Source organism: Siphateles boraxobius, unplaced genomic scaffold, assembly GCF_051911475.1.
Source record: "Siphateles boraxobius isolate OS27281-9 unplaced genomic scaffold, OSU_SipBor_1 21, whole genome shotgun sequence".
Classification (NCBI taxonomy): domain Eukaryota; kingdom Metazoa; phylum Chordata; class Actinopteri; order Cypriniformes; family Leuciscidae; genus Siphateles; species Siphateles boraxobius.
In genome coordinates this window covers 2,677,617-2,697,642 of record NW_027508822.1, presented here as the reverse complement: position 1 = coordinate 2,697,642, position 20,026 = coordinate 2,677,617, and the positions used below count along the sequence as shown (strand labels likewise).

Here is a 20,026-nt window from a genome sequence, read left to right as displayed (position 1 = left end):
CACACACACACAAACACACACACACACACACAAAAACACACACACAAACACACAGTTTTTGCTGTGTATATATAGATGAAGTGTGATCTTGACGCATTTGTCAATTCAACTCTTCTGAAAGTTGTGGTTTCACAAGAACACAAACTTGGTACCCTAATAAAAGCTTCATGGTGCACACACACACACACACACACACACACACACACACACACACACACACACACACACACACACACACACACACACACAGCACGTGATGTTGGCCTGAATGCTGAATCCTCTCAGCCAGTTATGGCCCATGTGTGGCCCTTGTCTTTAATCCAGATCTAGGCCACTCCAGGACCGTCATTCTTTGCAGCGTGAGGACGCGGGGAATAGAGGAATAGGGGCTTTGTGGACCGGATCTGGGCCAGACAAACATTGATATGTGGGAAGGTGTGATGAAGTAATGAAACTGGTTTTTTGAGGTTTTGTGCTAGAACAGAGTTTGCTTCGATACAGTAAATATTCTCACTGTACCATAAGACTGAAACTATATGAAAAATTTGTACAATGTGTGGGACAGGTGTGTGTGTGTGTTATGAGTAGGTTTAAGGTTGGGTTAAGGTGTAAGGAATGGGTCAACTGTGTAATTGCAAATGTAATTACATATATTAATTACAGCTGTAATTACATGCAGGTATTTTCAAAATATAAGTACAATGTAAAAACATGCATGTACACAATAAGTCCATTGTATCAAATTATTAATTTCAATGTTAGTACAGAGTACTTAAGCCACTTAATAAAAAAGTGTGACCGAAATGGTCGAAAAAAGTGCACTTTTGATGATCTGTTGTGATATTAGCACTAAAGTTTTGAAAATGTACACCTTACTTAAAAATAGTACCAAAGCGAATAAAAACATTGTAAGTAAACCGAACAAGCAACACAATGTGTTAGTGATGTTATGCAGAACGATTGGGTAAATGAAAAATAAATAAAATAACATAAAAAAATTGCTCTGAGGACACTGTATTGGGTCACTTAAAAGCAACTATACTGTATTTCATTTTGATGAAATTATTTTCTCTGACAAATTTGGGGTTTCCATCACTCGTTTCTGATGCAATACTTCAAAATGTGAATAAAAAAAGGGTGATGGAAACATAGCTAGAGGAAGTTACCAACCAGAGGAGGAGCTGATGATGTTTAAAGGAAGAGCTGTAACTATATATAATGAAGAGAAAGACTGACAGAAACAGAAATGTCTGATAAGTGTGATCTGTGTCTGCTGGGACTGATCATTCTCTCTTCACTTCTCACAGGTAAAGAAATCTGTATTTTCTCTAAATACATTTAGTGGAATTAGTCTGGAAAGAGTTCATTTGAACATGCTCAGTTTATTCTTGCACACATTCACGTTGTGATCTCAGAGTTGTGTATTGATACACACAGATCATACTGTATTATTCCTGAAACTGGACATAGTGTCACTCAAACATCTGATGATGAAGAATGATCTTCATATTAAGAGTGTGTCAGTGATTTGAACAGCTTTCTGATAAAGACTAATAGTTTATTCTGGAGAGTGTGTTGTTTGCTTTAAGTGAAGAAAAAATGGTAACACTTTACAATAAGGGTATATGAATAATCATGTACTAATACCTGAATTAATACTTAATTAAACATGAACTAATAATTATTGAAGGCACGACCTTATCATGAACCAATGAAGAGTTATCCTGAACTACGACTGGAGTCATGATGATTCACGCATGAATAACGGCAGCCTTAACTACATGTTATACATGTTTGATAATTAATGCATTCATTAACATTTATGGATAAACCTAATCAAACCAGGCGCACAGGAAGAACTGTTTTCACAGGATTGTAAATGTAACTCAAATTTTCATTTAATTTACATTTATTCATTTGAAGCATTTAGTCATTTAATTATTATAAACACTTAAAGTGGGCTATTTAAAAAGTGTTAGGACTATTTATATTTTAAATTATGTTTTTAAAACGCGCAGTGTGATGTCATATTGTGTGTGTGTGGAAAGAATTAATTTATATTTCCTGTCGCTGTGTAGGCTCTTTTATTGTGTACGTATGAACAGCCCAATAACCCTTTTATTTAAAGGCTTAAAGTCCCCGTGAACCGGAAGTTGCAAACGACTTTTCTCCAGTGTTGTGACGTATTTCCGAGAGAAACGGAATACTAAATGAGGCAAAATAGTGTGCGTGGCTTTTTTTCCAACTAGCACCTGATTGGATCTAGAAAAGTAGGTGTTTCATTCAAACACACAGGCAGCCTGTGTACTGTCAGTTGGAGGGGCGTCATTACGGATGTTAAGCAGACACCCAAACCGTCAAACCTACGTCATCAGGGAAGGTCCTCCAATGCAGAGGGGAGGGGAAATTTCAGATTTTGATTAAAGATTACGAAGCCAAAAAAATTTTTTGTGTGGATTGACTTGCATGGATGAATTGTTCACCACAAAACGATCAATTTAGGCAAACAAAGTAAGTATGGTCAATTTTGAATTCATGGGGACTTTAATTTATGTCCCATAGACCAGTCCGTTGCATTACGATTGAAAGCAAATGTCAAAAATGTGATGTGTAGTCAAGTTTGTGTGTGTGTGTGTGTGTGTGTGTGTGTGTGTGTGTGTGTGTTTCTTATTCAAAAGTGGTGACCTAAAAGAAAAAACATTACCCAAAACTAAAACATCTTCGCGCACCCCTGAATCAAACTGCCTCTTTTAGAAGGAATAAGAAGTATGTAACGAGTAGAAATAAGGTGTGGCCCCTTTAAGAGCTGCGCGCTCCCGGTTGAACGTCTGCATTGTATACGCGCCTCGAACACCCCATGCGGGTTATTTCTGTTTGATGCTCATTTTAAGATATTTTGTTTGGTTAATAATGCTGTGGACGGTCAAACGTGTCTGACAAACAGTTACAGGAGTTCCACTTGGGAATAAAGTGAAAGTTGTGAAATCCCAATCGCCTCCGTGAGTCTGTGGCTTCTGAAATGACTCCAGCTAAGGCCCTGTCCCAAATGACACACTCCGGACTTGTGGACTTCCTCAGAGTCACACTTTGGTGACGTCATGTAGTGCAGACCTACAGGGCCCTTGGCGCGAGTCCACGAGGGCGCATTGAGAGGTATTTTTGACATTAGACAATAGATACATGCTTATTTAAATGATGTATTGTACATAATAATAATGTTCCATTTGAACTAAGATTACAATTTAAACACAATGAACGTATTTATAAACGTAAATAACGTATTTCAGCCGGAATCGGCCCAACTGTGCTTGCTATCTGGGTATTATTCAGCGCGCTATTATTATCCTATGTTTGAGACATCAACCACTGGTAGATGACCATAATGTTTGTATAAACTGTAGTGTAAACATAATGTTTGTAATAACTGGTAAAATGTACACCTAGGTCATAAAAACCGTAATGATACTTAAACTTAAACATTTTCTTCTCATGTTAACAATTGTCCGTGAGCGAAATCTCCTCCCATCCGTTGTCTCTGATTGGCCTTACGCAAGGATTCCTGGGTAGTTAAAGTGTGTGGAGATTCAGAAGAAGCTTCAAGGGTACAGTTTAAGTCCACGAGCCCGAAAGTCCACATGAAGTGCGCCATTTGGGACAGGACCTATCCAGCTATCCATAGTTTCCTCCGGACACAACGTGTAACAAGTACCCTGACTTTGAAAAAAATTTAAATAATTTAATATCATCATAGCTTGAACTTTTGATTTCAGCTTTGTCATAAACATTACTGGACGGCACAGGATTAGTTGATCCTCCTCTTCAACCGTAGAAAATACACTAATAACTGCCCTTAAAAGGTCTTATTAGTGGCGCACTATAGGTGCTCTCCGCATGTGGTTCCCCCGGTAGTGGACAGTGAATGACTGATCCCAGCAAAACGTTCCCTCACCATGTTCCCAGTTTTGGTCGTTCCTTTGTGAACTGTTCCACAAATATTCTGTGTGGGTTTGGAATAGTTATGTTGTATTTAGCTGTGCATAAGTCACAGTAGAGTGAGTTTGAAGGAGAGAGAGAAACACAGAACAGATAAAGATCTTTTAAGGGCAGTTATCAGTGTATTTTCTACGGTTGAAGAGGAGGATCAACTAATCCTGTGCCGTCCAGTAATGTTTATGATAAAGTTGAATCTGATATTTGTAATGCCTAACCAGCAGAGGGAGCTCTCACCAGACACTGACTGTGATCCACGCCCTCTGCTTCCTCTACACTCATTTCCTGTTTGCCTGCCTTTTTAATCAAGGGTGTAATCCATCAGCCGGAAACTGAAGCCTCGCGGGAGCCGCCATTGTAGCAGAACTTCAACTTCTGTTAGCATTCCATTGACTCCCATTCATTTTGGCGTCACTTTGACAGCGAATAACTTTACATCTGAGGCGTCCAAAGACTTCATTTGTCCATTATTTATTTCGAAAGAAACACGACAATGTATAAAAGGCTCTATTACTTTGTATCTTACGTTATGGCCCACTAGAAGCCGTTTTTGTTAAAAACAGGCTAACGATTGCATCATAATTATGCGATTTTCTGTCTCACAATAGAGACATTACCGTATAGACAGGAGGAGAAGCTCGCAGGCAATCTTTTACTGTCTATGAGGCAATCGGAGGGACATAGAGGCATAAAGTCAAGGGAGAAGCCCCATAGATAGAGAGTCCATAAAAGCAATGGGACAAAATATTTCAACAACGTTTTTGAGGAATTAGGTGATTCAGATTTGTCTTGCCACCGCTACTAGAAGATTTACAACGTTCAGACTGTCGTCACGCTCAGTTTGAGTCTGCACAGTCGCTCAGCCATCAGACAGGAAGTGCAATAATCGGGCTTCAGTCTTCTCCGTTGAAACCAATGGGGTTGCCGTGTCCATTTCTTTTACAGTCTATGTTTTTAATCAGAGACCATGCTTGCACTCATTGGGAAGTATTGCCAGTTAAAGCAGCACTATGTAGTTTTTCAACCTTCATAATATATTTCCAAGACCCTTGAGATGGTACATCGACTTACAATAGGTTGAATGACACGTCTGCCGTAGCCTGACAGTGTCTGTATCACTTTTACAGGCACTATGTAACTTCGGGTTTCGGGTAGTAACCCGAGCACAAAAAAAAACTACAAAATTCGACTGTTTTACGGCATACGTCACTTCCCCCACTTCCTCAGATTCTGACGTGAGAGCCCAACTAGCGTTTGATACCCGTCTGTATGTTGTTGTCATGACCGAAACAACAACTAAAAGGAAGAAGGCAAAGGTTTTGTCAGAGGAGACTAAAAGAAGAAAAAGGGAGAGTGACAAATTAAAAGACCGGACGAGGATCACTATTGGAGGGAGAGCAAGACAGTTTGAAGACGGTGAGAGTGTGCGCGCGCGACCGGCTCTCTCTCTCTCTGTATGCTCGTTCTTTCAGTAACATGCACCCTGTCACAAGCGCAGCAGTCAGTCATCTATAAAGTGTTTAAAAATGTATAAATAAATCAGGGAGTCAGGGAGGCGACTAGCGCGTGAAATGTAAAAGGCTGAATAACATGGCCTGGCCATGTCACGGAATCTATCTGGTCCTCCATTTATCTTCATGAATCAAGTAATGCTAGTAGAGTAGCGAATTATCAATCTGTTAGCTACACTAACATGCTAGTTTACGATGGTTATAATAAATAATCTTTCAGGATAACTATCCTAATGTCTGCAGGCTGATAATCATGTTTGTTTATTTATTTTTCTGGTGAAAGTGTCTTGCCTCAGACTATAATGCAAATCGATTTTCAAATTTGCAGATTCATCTATAGTAGCTTGATATTATATTATTGACGATATATGGCTATTACCTACCACACAAACATTGAATTAAATTAGCATATCCGTTATGTAAAACAGTAGCCAATTATATTCATATGACATGCTGAAATATATGCCAATGTACCTGGGATGAAGACATTTCACACGCAATGCTGTCAGTCTGCCCAAGACGTGAGAACTCGTGAGAACTCAAGACGGTATCGGCTTGTCAACAAATGCACACGTGTATCCCCTGGTGTAACCATGACAAATTTTACGACAGTAGTAGAAGACAATACAGTTTCCCAACTGTAGGGGGACCCGAGAGCAAAAACCACAAAAACGACATACAGTAGTGTTGCTTTAATCCTGCCTTACCAAGCGTTTTGTCTTCTCTCTATTGCCCGCCCGTATATGATCTTGCCTGATTCTCTGTTTAACGATCCCTGGATTATCCCTTTGTTTCGGTTGCCTGTTCGGACTGATGTTTCTGCTTGGACCGCTTGCCTGCCTACTCACCGATGCCTTTTGGATCTCCCCACTGGATGTGAAACTGTCTGTCTTTGCTATCTGAAACTATCTACTGTGGTTTAGACCCGCTGCCTGCCTTCTCACATTTGTTTATGGTGACTATCTCTAATAAACTTCTGCAATTGATTCTCACTCTGCCTCTGCATCCTCATTACAATATTACATTATTTACATTTGTTTCAAAGTCAGGGTACTTCTTATTCCTTACAGGCAGTTTGATTAGGTTTATCCATAAATGTTAATGAATGCATTAACTATCAAACATGTATAACATGTAGTTAAGGCTGCCGTTATTCATGCGTGAATCATCATGACTCCAGTCGTAGTTCAGGATAACTCTTCATTGGTTCATGATCAGTTCAGGCGTTTAATCAGAGGTGTAAAGTCCAGCGGTCAGAAAGTAAAAGTCCTGCCATATGTTTATTCACACACTCATTAGTTCTCCTGAAAAACTGATAATTAGTAGAGCTGAACGATATTACAGAAAAATGCGATAACTCATTATATAATGCGATATTCGATATGCGATACGATAATGCTTAAAGTGTGTAAAATAAACTTAAATGATCTTAAAAATAATAATATATTTAAAATTATATAATACGGGTTTCTTTTTGTGACAATAAACTTTCCGAATGTGAACAGCAATGTTTTACTGTAGCATAAGAAAGTGTGTAGTTTTCACTGTATGAGTTATATATAATAATAATAATATATAATGTTTATTAATAAATATTATTTATATATAATCTTATCAAAACTACAAAAGTTATTCAGCCAAGAGCAGTGAGTGATTTTCTCTTTGTCTTTTGTGTATGACCTCAGTTATTGCAAGCTGTTGCGATATGCATATTGTGATTTATACATTTGCGATATTTGATCATTTTGATATATTGTGCAGCGCTACTAATTAACAAATCCAGGAGATTGGAGCAAAAATACTGAGGAGGACTTTTACTTTCTGAATCTGGACTTTACACCTCTGCTTTTAATTATCAGTAGTTCATGTAGAATTAAGTATTAATTCAGGTATTAGTACATGATTATTAATATACCCTTATTGTAAAGCGTTACCGGAAAAATAATGTATGATTTGAATCTTCTGCTTGTTATGCTGGTATGGTTTATGGTTTAATTTATTAATAAATATCATAATGATCACTGAGATATACTGTGTTTCAGGTATCAGTGGAGTGGATGATGATCATGTGTTCATCAGTTCTGGTGTAAATGTGCGTCTGCCCTGTAATAAAGCTCTTTCTGACTGCAAATCAACTACATGGATCTACAGCAGATTCAGTCATTTAGCAGCAGTTGAACTGATTTATTTAGGGATAAAGAATAAAGACACAGAGAGACATGAGAGACTGAGTCTGGAGTCTGACTGCTCTCTGAACATCAAGAACGTCACAGAAGAAGATTATGGATCTTACACCTGCAGACAATATGTGAATGGACAACAACAAGGAACTGATGCACGTGTTTCTCTGCATGTTCTTCATGGTAAGTTTATGATTATGTGGTCCATTTACTGTAAAATTCTTCCTTTAAACTCAGATGATGATTGAAGAGTCTGTGATTTGTGTCTTGTGTTCAGTTTCAGTGTCTCCATCATCATCATCATCATCATCATCTTCATCTCCATCATCATCATCATCTTCATCCTCACAGACTGAGATCAGTCCAGGCTGCTCTGTGACTCTCTCCTGTCAGTTGTATTCAGGTACTGTATTCTCCTGTGATGATCGGGTCAGTTCTGCGGGAGTTGAGCTGTTGTGGGTGAATCAGGCTGGTGTTGATCTGAAGACAGACTCCAGATATCAGATATTATCATCATCATCACATCAACATCACTGTATCATCACTCTGACTACAACACTCCTGAATGAAGATAACAACAGAGAGTGGAGATGTCAGCTTACTCACAGAAATCAAGTCAACACCTCAGTCACACACACTGTCAAGTATTCAGGTGAGAAAACACTCTTTTCTGACAGATTTGTGAAAACTTTTACAGACTGGATCTACTCTTTCTGATGACTTCATACGTTTGGCAATTGTAAAATATTAGTGGTCAAAGTCATAAACTGCATAAAAATCCTTATAATTCCCAATATATTTCATACATGATAAATTGCATAAATCAGAAGAGTCTATTAAAGCCTAGTATGACCCATGTAGGAGGTCAGTTATAGGAATTATAAGGCTTAATAATGTCATTCATTCAGGAAAGCTGAAGGTTTATGGGAAGCAGCTCAACTGTGTTTCACTCTCATATAAACCAGGAATAAATGATACAGTAACATCTCTCTTCTCCACTACTGCCACTGTAAGCTGTGATGATTGAACACAAACTGCATGTCATGTTATGATCAATGTGTAAATATGATGTTAATGTCCTACAGGTGATGCGTCTGAACATTCATCTTCTGCAGCTCCAGTCGCTTCAACAACACTGACTCCAGTCAGAAGCTCAAACTCTGAGAAGAAATCAAGCCCAACTACAGCAGCAGCTCCTACACAAGGTTCATGATCACATGATCACTGTCACACATCATCACTCTCGCTTCAGTGCTTTACACTGGCTCTCACAGACTGGTTCATCATCACAAATATTATCTACATAAAGAAGCTCTTTAGTCAGTGAGTTTTGATACATATAACCGGTCTTGTTCAGTCGGTTGTCTGATGCAGAATAATCATAATATACAGCTAGTGTAACTCACGCCACTCCTATGATAAATGAATACAATCATAGAGAGGATTTATTAAACAACTCATCCCATGTTAGTATGTCAGAAACATGTGTTGTGTGTGGCACTACGCACATGTTGCAGTGCTACACCTTCCGGGTTCAGTCGCAACCTCTTCTAGTGACTTCCTCCTGTGACCAATCATTTAATTGCACTATTTAGGCTATAACGAATTAACACAATTACATGTGATACACCAAAAAAAGAAAATTTGTGAACATTTTATTATATTAGGAACACATGTCCAACATTAACTCTGTCAGACCAAATTAGATATTCCAGGATCTTTATGCAACTCCATTGTGTTTGCATACAAGTTTGAGATTCTCACTGCGAGTTGCCCATTTTACAAGAATAAAAATACTTTTTCAGCAAAGTAAAGCTACTCAAAAGAAAAAGACAGTATACTGTATTTTGTCATTCAACTACTCAATATGGCTACTTCTTGAACTGTATTTACCTTGTGCATCTGCATTGCCAGGGCAATTATTTCAAACCTGTTGACAAAGAACTTGTTAAATATGCTTGTATGATCACATTAACACGGTCACACACATCAATTCACGGTCTCTCGCTTCAGTGGTTTGATCCCATCACAGTAAAATCAGCCTGAATTATAATGAATAATTCTGTAATTTCAGTATTGAAACCTCAAAGGATATTCATGCATTCAAATATGATATTTTTATATTTCCATCTTGTTTTTAAGTTTTAATGTCAACTACAGCAACACTTATTCCAGACATCACAGCAAACTCATGAAAAATATTTCTATTTCCATCTTGTTTTTATGCAACAACTCCAGACACCACAGGTGTGTATGAACATCATCCTCATTTGACCGACTCATGGGGTTTTCTATAATCAGTTTCAGCTCCTACACACGCTTCATGTTCACATGATCAACCTCGAAGGATTCCTCAATATTTGTGGATTTGAATGTTTTCACACAGGAAACGTTGTATGTTTTAGATGTCGTCAATAAATCGATATTCCACATTTCAATGTTTCTGTAAACTTGGAAATGCAAGAGTGCTAGAACCTCACTTAACAGGAATATCCATTGATGAATAAAGCAACAAATATATTTATTTTTGGTCAATGGTGATAGTCATTCTCCTCCTGACAGCTTGAGATTGAAGTAAGAAGATAATAGATGACAGACTCACATATTCATCATTTCTGTGATGTGAAGCTGGAGTATTATGTGATGATGATGTTGTGTATATGTGGCATTATGTGTTGAACTGAACTAACAGACGTGATCCACAGATCCAGCTGATACAGCATCAGAAATTGCTGGATTATTATAAAGAGGTACGACACGTTCATTTATACTGACAGCTTTATAACATTAAACTATCAGTCAGTCTGTAAATGCTTCATCAATAACTGTTGATAGTGTAATACCCTTGACTTCAGTCATGTACAGTTTCTCTTCTTCCTCTCATGTTTCCTGCAGTGATTGTGAGTATTGTTGAGATCGCAGTGTTTGCTGCTCCTACTGTGATTCTTCTTCAGATCATCTGTGCAAGAAGAGCTGGTGAGTTTGAGCTGCACACAATCTGATGATTCACACTCATCTGATCTGAACAATCTGCTATCATGATAAAAACACATACGAGAGGACAGTCAATGCTTTTATTTTGAATTATACGAGAGGACAGTCAATGCTTTTATTTTGAAATATACAAGAGAGGTCAGTCGATGCTTTTATTTTGAATTATACGAGACGTCAGTCAATGCTTTTATTTTGAATTATACGAGAGGACAGTCAATGCTTTTATTTTGAATTATACAAGAGGACAGTCAATGCTTTTATTTTGAATTATACAAGAGGGCAGTCGATGCTTTTATTTTGAATTATACGAGACGTCAGTCAATGCTTTTATTTTGAATTATACGAGAGGACAGTCAATGCTTTTATTTTGAATTATACAAGAGGACAGTCAATGCTTTTATTTTGAATTATACAAGAGGGCAGTCAATGCTTTTATTTTGAATTATACGAGACGTCAGTCAATGCTTTTATTTTGAATTATACGAGACGTCAGTCAATGCTTTTATTTTGAATTATACGAGAGGACAGTCAATGCTTTTATTTTGAATTATACAAGAGGACAGTCAATGCTTTTATTTTGAATTATACAAGAGGACAGTCAATGCTTTTATTTTGAATTATACGAGAGGACAGTCAATGCTTTTATTTTGAATTATACGAGACGTCAGTCAATGCTTTTATTTTGAATTATACGAGAGGACAGTCAATGCTTTTATTTTAAATTATACGAGACGTCAGTCAATGCTTTTATTTTGAATTATACGAGAGGACAGTCAATGCTTTTATTTTGAATTATACGAGACGTCAGTCAATGCTTTTATTTTGAATTATACGAGAGGACAGTCAATGCTTTTATTTTGAATTATACGGGAGGACAGTCAATGCTTTTATTTTGAATTGTACGAGAGGACAGTCAAGGCTTTTATTTTGAATTATACGAGAGGACAGTCAATGCTTTTATTTTGAATTATACGAGAGGACAGTCGATGCTTTTATTTTGAATTATACGAGAGGACAGTCAATGCTTTTATTTTGAATTATACGAGAGGACAGTCGATGCTTTTATTTTGAATTATACGAGAGGTCAGTCAATGCTTTTATTTTGAATTATACGAGAGGTCAGTCAATGCTTTTATTTTGAATTATACGAGACGTCAGTCAATGCTTTTATTTTGAATTATACGAGAGGACAGTCAATGCTTTTATTTTAAATTATACGAGACGTCAGTCAATGCTTTTATTTTGAATTATACGAGAGGACAGTCAATGCTTTTATTTTGAATTATACGAGACGTCAGTCAATGCTTTTATTTTGAATTATACGAGAGGACAGTCGATGCTTTTATTTTGAATTATACGAGAGGACAGTCAATGCTTTTATTTTGAATTATACCAGAGGACAGTCGATGCCTTTATTTTGAATTATACGAGAGGACAGTCAATGCTTTTATTTTGAATTATACGAGAGGACAGTCAATGCTTTTATATTGAATTATACGAGAGGAAAGTCAATGCTTTTATTTTGAATTATATGAGAGGACAGTCAATAGTTTTATTTTGCAGGGAGGAAGGATTCGAAACACCCAGAGGAAATAGATATGCCTGCAATATTACAATAAAACACTGATGAGTTTTGAGCAAATCTGCAACAAATTTTTAAAATAGCAAAAACTTACAGAGGATGTTTTATTTTCTTCTTCTCAGAAAACAAAGAAAAAACTCTGATCACCTTGAAGAAATAGTGACACCAAGTTTAGATAAAAAAGTTTTTTTTTTTTTTTTTTACAAATAAAAGGCCAGATTTATGTTCATTTACACTCCCAGTCAACACGTTGATCTCACAGTGATCTCTCCATATGATCACAATGTGAGTCACAGTGAGCTAAAAGTGTAACTCACAGCGCACTCACATATTATGGCCACAATATGAGCTCATCCCTGCTAGAAATGTTATTGCACATGAACTTCATCGTTTAGACATCAAAGTTTGGTTGAAAATTAAAATTGGGTTGACGTCTTAACATTTGTTCAATTCACAAACAGCATTACCGGTTTAGATGTTCATGTTTTATTGAAAATAATAGTTTGGTTTGATGTCACCATTATGGTGATCAGTGTTTGCTTTAGTTGGGCAGTTTGACTGTCGATGTTTAAATGTTAGTTTGTCTCTGGCTGCTGTAACTGTGTGTTATGGCAAGAACAGTAAGAGTAAATGTGATCAGATGATGTCAGTTACTTGATGATGACGATAATGATATAATTATCATGTAGTGCTCTGATCAGCTGATCTCTTCTAGACCGGCATGTGTGTTATTCATTTTATACAATTGATTATTGTAATGTTTCTACAGTATGACATCCAAAAATCTTTTAATAAAATAAACTTTGTAATTTAAAACACACCTCACTTTTACAGTGTCATCATCTCCCCCTCTTCTCCTCGTCACTTAAAGCTCACTAAAAACGTATGCAATGAATAAGTGTGTTTTTACAAAAAGTAACTAAACATATTTGGTATCATGTAAAGTGTCTCAGTGCGTCTGGTAAAATGTTCTCATTCTCCCAGTCATAATGAAAAGCTAAAAGAAGATATAAAATATGATAAATGTGGTGCGCCCCTTAAAGGGGAAATGAAGCAGTCAGTCAAGTTTACATGATTTACAAGATGGATTTCCACTATAACCAAAAATTATATAAGAAAAATGACAAATGTTAACATATAAAAGAAACACCGTTATATCTTTCACGGCAAGGGCGCCACCATTGTGCAGTATTATAACCGGTGACGTCACAGGGTTGGTTTGCTCTGAGCTGAGTTCAGTTATTTTAAAATAAAATAATCTTTCTAGTCTTTCCTAATGGAATTTATGTGGTCATTTGGAAATGTGCTTTTTAGCAATTGAATTATTATTTTCACTTAATTATTTAGATTGAATAGACCCGTGCTGTTAAAATGAGTTCTATATTATTAGTGACGTTCACAGCGCCGGTCAGCGACATCAGTAATCAATATTTTTTCACCATAATAATAGTAAGTTCTCTCCCTTGTGTCCCGCAAAATCAGGTCTGCAGACCCACAACAGATCAATAGCCAGGTGTTCACCCTAGCTCGGTTCCCACGCCGTATCGGCTCAAATGCATAAGCAATGGGACACATGGGCTCAACAGGTCTTTCAAGTTCGTCTTCCTCCATTTCAAATCAAGTGCGTATTCAGTCCGGTCCAGAAACGCTTCACTCTCTTCACTCACCAACAGAACCAACAAACCCCGCTACGTAAGCTGTGACGTCACTCCAAAATGGCGACTCGCTAGATGGATAGCTAGCTAGAAATTACGAAAATAATTTAATCATATCTGTGGTTTTAACAACTTTTTAAAATAAAATCTTAGGCAATGTGATTTTTCTAATATATGTAGCTACTACCAGTGCCAAAACATGGATGTTTCATTTCCCCCTTAAAGGTGTTTCCTCCCCCGGATCCTCCATTCAAACTACCTCCTGTATGTAAATCAGTATTATCTTCTACAGGTATCAACAACCCATTCAATTACAAATGCTGATCCCACAGATGTGAACCCCTCAATAGGGGACCAAATCAGATTATAATGACAGCATATTGAATTATCTGGGTTTATAAGGAAACAAGCAAAAGGTTCGGGGAGTCTGTAGATAGACTTCCACACGATCGCTGTGTGTAGTTTTTGTTGCCAGGTAAATATTTCTATAATTCTTTGATTTCCGAATTGTTGTTAGTATATTTGATTGACCGATGACTTTATTCTATGAATTGGATTTTGAATTATTTCCTGGTCAATAAATTGTAAACATTTGATTTTATTCTGACTGACTCTGAAATTGTTTTCCCAAGTAGATTAAACGGATTTGTATGTTACCGCAAGTCTGCGTCAGATTAGTGATGATTAGTTTGTATTTTCTTCTTCTATGCAGTTATTCTTGATTTGTGTGATTATATGCAGTTCTTCATGAATTGAGCTCAAACAACACGCTGTAATATTGTGGGTTAAAACAACTGTGATGTTCATTCAGGTTCGCTGTGATGATAAAGTGACGTATGCTTCCATCAGAGGAGCAAAAGCTGGATCTCAGGAGAACTGACGTAACTTTATGCCTCTGTGAACAAGAACAAATCAGTCAAATAATTATACAAACCCCACTTGAGCAGAGGAATATCAATCTTATATACCTGAATCCTAATGGTTTCATGCATTATTAATACTTTCAATGTCTTTTACATGTTAACAAATTGTAATGAATTGTTGTCTTTTGTCCTCTTTGTGTTCTGGCTTTGAGTTCTAGCGCTTTCAGAACTGTTTTAATAACCTTTGGTCTAGTTTTAATTTAGCAATATGACTACATATTTTCAGTAGTATTTCCAGAGCGATGAACTCACTGTTGAGGTTTGGAAACATAAGTGTGAGAACTCAGTTAGTTTAACCACACATGTTATTAGAGAAACACGAGTGGTTAAAGAAGAAAGAAAGAGGAACTGAATCTTAACCCACACAGAACTGATCATCTCTGAACCCAGTTTGGACCGAACCTGGTAAAACAAAAACAACTTATTTAATTGATAAATACAAGTATTTGTCTGGTACCTTTTATTGGATGATGAATAAGACAAAACATTTTAAAATGTACTTATTATTCAGTCCCATAACTAGATAAAAATGTATTAATGTTGCAAGAGAAAATTAACTTCCATATATTGCAGATCCTTTATGTATTCCTTAACATGTTTTTAATGTCCCCCAATAAATGTTTATATATGGTCAGTGAATTAAACATGAATATACTGTATATATGATTATTCATATAGTACATATATATATATAAGCTGTTGACCCCAAAAAACAAGTGTTTAAGGACACAAAAGTGGATACAGGCAATTGAATATTACTCTGAGAACTAACTTATGTCCACTGGAGAGGAATGTAATCGGCGACCGGTATAGCTTAGCTTACAGAAATATAATATATAAAACTGATATTTGACTTGTGGCGCTTTTCCACTGCATGGTACGGTACGGCTCGCTTTAAATGGTACCACCTCTGTTAAGGTTCCAAGCGTACCGTACCGATACTAAAATGTGACGTGAAAACACTGCAGATCAGTGATTGGTCAGACAGAAAGAATCGTCACTACCAGCGTCATTGTATTTGCGAGACATCAAACCCACTGGATTTAAATAGCCAATAACAGCCACGGCTGTAGCACCTGTTTTAAAACTACTTGCTTGAAGAAAAAATACTTCCAAAAAAAGAAATGGCTGATCGTGGTCAGTGGATGAGAAGCACAGACGTTCCTCTTGTTGGAGGAAGCGGATAAACTATAACGATCAGTCATAATCCCACCCACTTTGAAGCGATACTAACTGCAGTGGAAAAGCAACCGAGCTAAAGCGAACCGAGCCGCGCCGAGTCGTACCAATAATCAACTCAAAACTCCAACACTTTTTAACCGAAACACTTTTCCAGCTTCTCTTTATGCTCTCTAATAAAAAGCAGCCAGTCTCTCTGTTCTCAGCTCATCAACAGCTTTTCTGCTTCACAACAGCAGGCGGCCATCTTGGTTTGTAGTCCCCATTGCTGCAACCACCTAGATGGCACATACCTTGCCTCTATGACATACCCTCTCATGATGCCACACCACCTTTGTCTCCTTAAACGCTTGTTTTTTTGGGTCGACAGCTTATAAAATGTTATTTCTGGTTTTTTTAAGCTTGTTTGCTGTACATCCTTCAGTGAAAATTAAGATTGATTATGTCCCTATCAACACATGACCAACATCACCTGACTGTATTTTCTCTCAGCTTTTCTTGACAAATGTGCTTTAAAAACACACAATCAGCCAAAGACAGAATGACGTTGAAAAGTCAAAGGTCAAATAACCCAATAACAGTGTAAAGCCCGGCTCGATCGGCCTTAAAGAAGGTCTTCCGATCCGCGGGTGAAGGTCTCTGCGTGTTACTGTCTTTCCTTTTAAATTAGGAGTAAATTAGTTCATTTTTCCTTTTCAACATTCAAGATTAAATGAAATACATTTTCTCATATGTATCAACTCGTTATTTCATCTGACTCCATAAATGAAATGAATTGACAGACATTAAATTAACTCATTGAAGGCCCAGAAAGGTAGGAAACACATCGTTAAAATACTCAATGTGACTACAGTGGTTAAACTTTATTTTTATCAAGCGACGAGAATATTTTTTGTGCACCAAAAAAAACAAAATAACGACTTTATCCATCTATTTCTTCTCTTCCGTATCAGTCTCCGACGCGCATTCACGAGAGCAACACGACACATCCGTGTGGAAAGCCGGGATCCTCTGTTATAAAGCGAGATACATGTGTCGTCTCATCGTCTGAATTATCCAAACTTTCAAGATGTGTCATGACAATATCACAATCGATGCAGCACAGTCTCCTGTTCAGTAGCATCGCTGGCACTGGAGATCTGAGCGTGCCTCTGCTTTAAACACATCCCTGCGTTTCCGGGTCATAGGTCAGAACGCCAGATCCTGCGTCATCTACGCACACACACACCTACACACACACACACACACACACACACACGCATGCATGAGTCGACTAATACAGAAGAGAAGAACTTGTTGAATAAAGTCGTTATTTAGTTTTTTTATTAACAAATAAAATCAAAATGATGAAGACTAAAGGGACTAAAGGGTATTTTTATCCACCGGGATGATAGAATTGACGTCATATAATTAAAATGAGGTAAAAGGTGTTTAAAATTACGCACCATAAAACAAAATCTTTGATGTAAACTCTTGCCAAGGTTTTAATTGTGCAAAGTAAATGTTTATAAAACATAAACATACTGGAGACATGCACCGATGTTGTAGTTTTGTCGACTGTATATTCAGGTTTCAGCATTTCTCAGTTCAGCACACACAGGTCTATGCTAATGAGGGGCCGAATTCTGCGAAATGTAAGTTTATTTATTAACAAATAAAATCAAAATGATGAAGACTAAAGGGACTAAAGGGGATTTTTATCCACCGGGATGATAGAATTGACGTCATTACGTAAGAACGTAAAAGAACTGGTTAACCGGTTTTTTTTTTAAACGAACTGTCTTTTAAACGAACCGGTTTGCGGAAAATAACCAAACTTCCCATCACTACAACAAATACAGTGTAAAGAGTGTTTTCAGCAGATCTGTTAATATTGATGATCCTCAGACTATCAACACTCATTCAACAAGACATTCAGGATCATCAGCAGATCATCTCACTTTATTCTGAGTGTTTGCTGTTAGAAACACATTATTTGAGTCAGGATATATGATAAAAGCCCATTAAACTGCTCTATTGAAAGAAAATACTCATAACATGACATAAAGCATAATACAAAAACATTAATGACACTCAGAAACAATAGAATAACATATCCATATCTAGATATAGTTCTACTTTCTAATAACTACATTCATAACAATAAAATAATTAGATCATTAAAATATTTTGATCACATAAATAATTATGTATAGATTTAAAATCTCTCACGTGGCTTATTATAGGCTGGATGTAAATCCGTTTCGATATATTTTAATAATGTAAAGTAACTAACAAGTTTGATGTGTCAATGATAAAAAGGGTAGAAATAAAGTGGCAGCAGGAACACTTGAGATCGATTCCCCTCACAGATCTCAAACTTTGACTCTTGACTCGACATTCAGTAACAGTTCTCACTCCAAACATCGAGACAATCACACAAACGAACACAAAACCGCTTAGGTCTGAATGAACTCAACATATCCTCCTCATGCTCGCTGCTGCTAGCCTGACTACGTCAGACTTTGTACTTCCGCTCAATTTCATTTCGCTTCTGTACTTAGTCTGAGACATCGACATGTCTCTCAGTTTTCCTCCGGCCTGAAAACAGCCGGCCAATCAACGAACAGAGGGCGGGCTGAGAGCCGTGACGTAGACGCTAAGCGCCGAGTTTAAGATTGGGGAAATCGAAAACGACCGCGCGTATGGAGGAGACACAGGACGCAATTCGCTCTGTTGTGGAGAATATTCCTGGCATTTCTAAACTGAAGGCCGAACAAGAAGAGTGTTTGGTAAACATTTTGAATGGAGGCGATGTCGTGGCCCTACTCCCGACAGGTTTTGGTAAAAGTTTAATTTATCAAATATTACCGATCGTCAGCGAGAAACTGGGGAGGCCAAAGGCCGGCAAGGCGATAGTTGTGATTGTGTCCCCCTTGGTTGCACTCATGGAGGATCAGGTTAAGGAAGCAGCAAAACTCGGTCAGCCATGTTCACTCCGGTATTTCGCTCGATGGTTTCGTTTCCGCATCATACATGTGTTTACAGTGGATGATCGATGAGGCTGAGCTGGCGAATAACACACGTCATAACCAAACGTTATGTGATTGGCTTACGGGTAACCGTATAAGTATAAATGATTTTATACTTCAGACAAGCGCCCCCCCCCGCGAGAAAGAAAATGCTTTTCAATGATGCCATTCCAGACTCTGTCTATGAAGTAGCAGAGTTTGGTATTACCAGGCTACGCTGCTGCTGCACTAAATGTTTATTTTTTATTAATCAAACTGTAAAAAGTGTGCCTCTCCTCACCTTAGAAGACTCGACGCTGAAACTGAAATAAACACAAGTACCGGTCGGAGTAAAAGTGGGCGTGTCGAAGGTTTCTCATTGGTGTAAGGAGTTTCTTTCTGGCAACTGCATTGAACAATCAGAATCAGTGCATCGAGAAAATACGTTAGCGATGTCACGTGTCAGGAAAAATGACAGGAGCTGCAGAAAAAACACGAGCTGTCTAAACACTTAATAATAATATTATAAACCATTTAAAGAAACTTGTAAGCACAGGGTTTCACTTATTTCAGGTGCTTTGAGGGATGTGCAGCTGTTGAATGAACTTGAAGTGTTTCCCCAAGCGCTTAACACAAAGCAGGGCAATAACTTGGATTAAAAATGAAATATTTAGGCTATTAAGGCTATCAGGACATCAAATATGAGAATTGATTTGAAATCCTGTAATACAAATATAACATTTTATGAGAACAGAAATTTCAGAAGTCAAATTTCTTGAGGAACCTACAACGGTAAAATGACAGTAAAATGTTGATGCAGGAATGATGTATTTGCCAATATGCAAACTTTTTTTTGGTATTTAATGCACAATTTTTTGTATTTTTGAGAACACTGGGCAGAATATGTCATTTGTAATATCATTGTCGAATTTCATAGACATAAAAATATTATTAAATGTCTTGCTGATGTGCCTTGCTGATTGTACATTAAATTAATGAATTCATTGTATCATCTTTTCCTC

General features: G+C 37.3%; 1 protein-coding gene across 1 annotated transcript in view; it reads left to right on the top strand.

Moving 5' to 3' along the window:
* Positions 1-1,246: 1,246 nt before the first annotated feature.
* Positions 1,247-20,026, top strand: part of LOC143746098 (uncharacterized) — a 66,165-nt gene continuing 47,385 nt past the window's right edge. The window contains exons 1-4 of the mRNA XM_077237852.1: positions 1,247-1,307; positions 7,544-7,864; positions 7,959-8,333; positions 8,767-8,886. Coding sequence (XP_077093967.1) covers positions 1,247-1,307; positions 7,544-7,864; positions 7,959-8,333; positions 8,767-8,886 — 877 coding nt within the window. The remainder of the gene's footprint in view (positions 1,308-7,543; positions 7,865-7,958; positions 8,334-8,766; positions 8,887-20,026) is intronic.